General features: G+C 34.2%; 1 protein-coding gene across 1 annotated transcript; it reads right to left on the bottom strand.

Annotated features, from left to right (window-relative positions):
• Positions 1-1,167: 1,167 nt before the first annotated feature.
• On the bottom strand, positions 1,168-4,219 carry LOC135172507 (uncharacterized). The gene is made up of 6 exons (XM_064138542.1): positions 4,182-4,219; positions 3,874-4,089; positions 2,994-3,167; positions 2,692-2,886; positions 2,006-2,448; positions 1,168-1,774 (listed from the first exon to the last, which is right to left on the bottom strand). The coding sequence occupies exons 3-6, from the start codon at positions 3,022-3,024 to the stop codon at positions 1,424-1,426; spliced, it is 1,020 nt and encodes a 339-aa protein (XP_063994612.1). The 5' UTR covers positions 3,025-3,167; positions 3,874-4,089; positions 4,182-4,219; the 3' UTR covers positions 1,168-1,423.
• Between the last annotated feature and the right edge of the window lie 1,100 nt (positions 4,220-5,319).

Here is a 5,319-nt window from a genome sequence, read left to right as displayed (position 1 = left end):
AGCAGACATGTATTTATTACCTTCAACATTATACAGAAAACAGTTTTATTATGTGACAAAACTTATATTTAAATTTATTAAATCTATTGACAAAAAAACTCAGCCAATCAAAAACTTTTTTCCTCCTATCGACATAGTACATGTTTTCATCCGATTTTGGTTGAACAGTTAAAGATATGCAGTGTTTGTATCTCCAATTTTCATGAAAGATAATCACAACTATGAGATTTTTCCGCGAACAGAATATGAAAACTCAAAAAAATGATTGCAGGTATAAATTGTAGAAAAATCTTTTGTGGATTATTTTCATCCGCTTTTAAAATAAATAATCTACGTAGATCATTTGAATCCGAAATTTAATACGACATACCATATTAAGTCTTAATAAACTCTCTCTTACAATCTAATAATATTAGCAGTCAGTCTTCAGAATTCGAAGATTGTATTAACAAAATATCCAACAAAATAACGCACCAATGTTATTTTTTAAATTAGTAGTTTAGAATTGATAAATTATCGTGCTTCAATTCAAGCATGAAAACAGTCATTATAATAGCAATATTATGGATAATTTATTCCGCTATGGATGATAAGAATTAATTCTTATATCCATAGACAATTGCTGATACGAATTATCCTGATAAGAATTATTTTTTCATCTCGGAAAGACGTCCTTTTTTTACAATAATGTTTTCTCCATCTGCAACTCCGGAACACAGAATGATATTTAGTTGCATTGATTGTGTGCTAGTTCTATATAATATTGCTTATTATATTCACTCTTTCAAACAAACTTAGAAATATAAAAAAGTCTTGGATAGGATTACATATAACTAATTAATTTCAACCCTTAAATTTGAAATCTTTGGGGAATATGGACGCAGTCCGATTGTGAAACTTCAACCTTATAAATATTATTTGACTTGAATCACCAAATACTGAAAACAGCTCTCAATGGCTGAAATTACTTTCATTAGAATTTTTCTTAAAAATTAAAAATCCACTTATTATTTTTCCCTTTAAACTTTTGGACATAATATTTAATCCCTGAACCAACAACGGATATTTATTCCCGTGATCTAACTTATGAGGAAATGACATAGAAAATACTTTATTATGCTAAGATACATCACATTTTCCAATTGTTATTTCCATCTTCTGGATTTCCGACCTCGCCAGGAGAAATATAATAAATATAATTAATACTTCAATGACAGCCGAATACTAAACAATATTCATATATTAATATATATTCTGCCCAATGAAACGCCTCGCGATAAAAATATATTGATAATATAAACTTTTCCTATTAATCGTACCTTTTATCAAGAATATCACAACTAATACAATTACGAAAATGAACTAATGGAGTCATATTAACACAGTGATTTTACAATTCCATTTATCCCGGAAAAATGAAGTATTATCGATTGGTATCAAAGGAACAAACTGAATTATTCTCGTTATGATGACTTGACCCGCGTTGTCGTTCCTTACGCCCACCCTCTCGATCGCCAGAACGTGACAACCAAGTACTTACTTCTGACATTATCTTCTTCTCATCAGTGCTGGATCCTATTACCTCAATTATCACATCAATCAGTACTTTGCATACTGTAGTGTTATAAAAATTTTTCTTTTTCTTTCCGCCAGCTTCCTTTCCGTAACCAGAATAGTGCAGTGACACTGTCTTCCTCAGAACCGCAGATAGGATAGTGGAAACACATATTTTCATCTCTTTTTTATTGCTTATCAAAACTCTCATGAATAATCGCTAAAAATAAAAGAAGGGAAATTTTTTTGAATTTATGAACATGAGAAGACATCTTTGGGCTCATCGCCAGCGGGTTGGTTCTATAACCAAAGCGTTCCAGTGACGTAGACTTGAGTCCCGGTGATGAAAGATTTTTTCATCACCAGAAAACGAACCCAGTGCATGTGTCACCGCCCAATTTATTGATTTTACATAAAAAAGAAGAAAAACGATCAATTTCAGATATATTACCAGTGTTTCTACGAGATTTGGGTCCGTTGTCAATATCGCTTCGTATTCCTGGAACTTATCATCCATTTCAAATGGTAGTGGCGTAGACATCTGCTTCTGTATTTCAAGCAAGCTAGGACCAGAAGCTGGGGCTAGATTAGTGCCAATGATTGTGGTCTTGAGCTCATTCATAGACTGCTTTAAATCGTAAGCCATCCTGCGTCTTAAATTTTCGAGCTTTTCATCTAATTGCTGATCAAAGTAATCTCGAAGGGAGTTCAGGATTCGACGTTCATTATCAGCATAATGACTAGATGACAACTGGTTTTGTGGTCCCAGCATTTTTGGCATCTTAGCAGGGGGTACCATCATTGATCGTGAAGTTTTTGGAGTTCCTGGGCTCACAATCGAATTCAATCCGTCTTCAGCGCGTGTAGTAGACGATGCACGCCTTTTTCGGTTACCTTATGAAATTAAAGGAGGACCAAACGATATAAATTGATGGGTAGCAGCATCAGATGAAAAAAAAACTACCCAAGCCCCCACCAAAAATATATAATATAATCTAATTCTATATAAGTTCCGAATTTTGTAAAGAATGTTCAAAATATAAATTGGACCATTTTCAAATATTTATAAATATAAATTTTTTCATGCGGGAGGAACTTGGCCGATGATTGGTCATGGAATATCCGAGCCGATTTTACCTGAAGCGTTATGGACTAGTGGTGAAGGAGGTGTCAAATGAAGTTCTTTTCTTGTATTTCTCGCTGAGTCCATCGATTTTGTAGGTGACTGCAGAATTCCATCGGAGGAATCATTGCTCTCAGATTCATCAGTTTCGACGTCTTTAAGCAAAGTAATATTCTTCCTTGACCGCTGTTTAAATGATAAACATGCACCTGGAAATTATTGAAAATGATGATTTATCCCTGACCGGATCATTTAATTAACACGAACTTAGAATTACGTGCTACAGTCCCATATTACCTCAAAATTGATTTATTACCTGTTGGTACAGATCGCGATTTACTCGACATTTGCAAAAAGCCAGAATTATTTTGAGCCTTTGAGGCTCGAATCTCCTCAGGATTAGCTATAAGACAATCATGATTTTCGTCTTCAGAGTCAGATCCACTCTGGTAAATGCTTTGAAATCTTGTCTTTGGTTTTGCTTGTATACCTACGAAATTTTACAAGTTTGTAGTGAAGTAGTAACACAACGTAAGTTGTCTCCAGCCTTTGTTTTTTATAGCTATTTCAAAGTGGGGAAAGAATGCATGCATTTGAAAAAATATTTTTTTTGTAGAACCTATCGCTCCTACAAAAAAGGTTTCTATCAAAATTTTACCATTTTCCGTAGATGTTCACTTTGATTTACCTCTTCACAACAGAATTATAATGCTTTCCTACATAAGAGATGGTGGGGAAAAATGGAACGTTTCTCGTCCCCTCAACATTCCAATGCTTTTATGTATAAACAATCATATCAAGTGTAAATCATAAATTTTCCACTTTATCTTGTTCGCACGTAGTGATTTCTGTTAGCGACTCAATTTTTTGATGAGTAAAGAATTGCAATAAAAAAAAATAACCTAATATTTTTCGACCACAACATAATAAAAATTTTCTTATAAAATCATTCAATGCGATTCTCTCTTAAAACGATGTTTCGAGACAAATACACATGTAATGACTGCACAGATACATAATTAATATTTATTTTGTAAAAGATTTCAAAAATTCGGTCAATCTAATTCCCAATTTAGGGAGCGATGGGTCTTTTGATGTTAAATACGAGAGTTGAATAAATTGGGGATGAATAATTGGGGTTAAGAGTGGTTATAATTGTTGATAATTGACTTTTACTTCATATTAACAGGACTTACCAGACTTTGGAGTTTGATTTCTAGGTGGAATCGGGATTTTAGTACTAAAGATGTTGTTTAGTTGAGACTTTGATGCAGTTAAGGGTTTTGCTGAAATTTTTGCTTTCGAGGAAGTTTCGGACCTCCCCCCCTTTCGATCATTTTCACCATCGGTTGTCTCACAGTTGAGAGTTACTTGGGCCTTTTTTAATCTTCTGCGACCCTGATCCAAATCAGCTGAACACAATCAACATATGATCCTTTAATATTGAAATGAACCCATCGAGCAATTCATCAAGTTATAAGTGGAGTCATTTCAATTTTTGTACCTGCTCCGGTGATGAAGCAAAATGGATAACTTTGCCAAGAGTCCTTGGGCGAGTGCAATTTTTCCAAGTAGTCGTCAAGTAGATGATATTCAGTTGTCGGTGGGAATTTACAGGTGTCTTCTTCTGCACTATTAAACCATTTTTTCGGCACCAAATCAATGCATGGTAGCCCTTTTTCGTTTTTCTCGAGAAATTCGATGACTGCGAATGGTTCGCTGAGATTTTTTGGATCGCGAGATGGATGTGAGGTTTCCGACATTTTAGGTTATGAAAAAAAATCACGATTCGTACAATTGAACCTGGTGTTTTCGAGTAGTTTCATATAAACTGATAACTTTGCAGAATGATGCATATAGCTTATTATTTAACAGAAAAAATTGCGTTTCTATTTCCATGTGTTTTGAACGGTTTTTTGTCATCACCCCACTGATGCTTCTTTTTTAGCGCCACTATTCCTTCAAAACGATTATATCACAAATATCTGTCAAACACTTAACACACATTTAATTCACATTAAATTCTCACTTCTTGTAATTTACCGTCAACTTAGTTGGTGAAATCCGAATTTGAGACAAAAAGCCCGATAAACGGATGATACGAGCAATTATGAAAGGTTATGTACACGGACGCCAGATCTAACCGATTTATGTCCCACTTGCATGTAACGACTCCACTATTGAAATTTTCTAACGACCTCGATGATCGGATTTTCATGTCGATTGTTGATTTAAAACATAAAATTGTTTGTTTCTTCCACAATTTTAATCACGAGTTCAACTAAAACATATACCCTCATTCATATACCCTCTTACCAAAAAAAAACTGCATTTCACAATGCGAACAATTTTTACGTTATTTTCTAGTGGAGGAGGGATATGGCGTATTGTCGTCCAGTTACATTTAATAAAGCACATTTGTGTTTAATTTTGTGTGCCTTCTTACATGTCATTTCAGCTGCCCAGGACTTAATGTAGAATATTCCTACTCGACTGGAAAAGTCTGGATAACTAAACGCCTCTTCCCTACTACTTTCCTGGTGTCCGAAAATATATATACCAGTAAGATCATCACAAATTTTGGATTTTCCTGATTTAACGAGAATTTGTGAAATTACGAAAACTTTCTCAATATCTAGGAG

This window comes from Diachasmimorpha longicaudata, unplaced genomic scaffold (genome assembly GCF_034640455.1).
Source record: "Diachasmimorpha longicaudata isolate KC_UGA_2023 unplaced genomic scaffold, iyDiaLong2 ctg00000379.1, whole genome shotgun sequence".
Classification (NCBI taxonomy): Eukaryota; Metazoa; Arthropoda; class Insecta; order Hymenoptera; family Braconidae; genus Diachasmimorpha; species Diachasmimorpha longicaudata.
The sequence above is the reverse complement of the archived record's forward strand: the minus strand, read 5'-3'. Positions and strand labels throughout refer to the sequence as shown.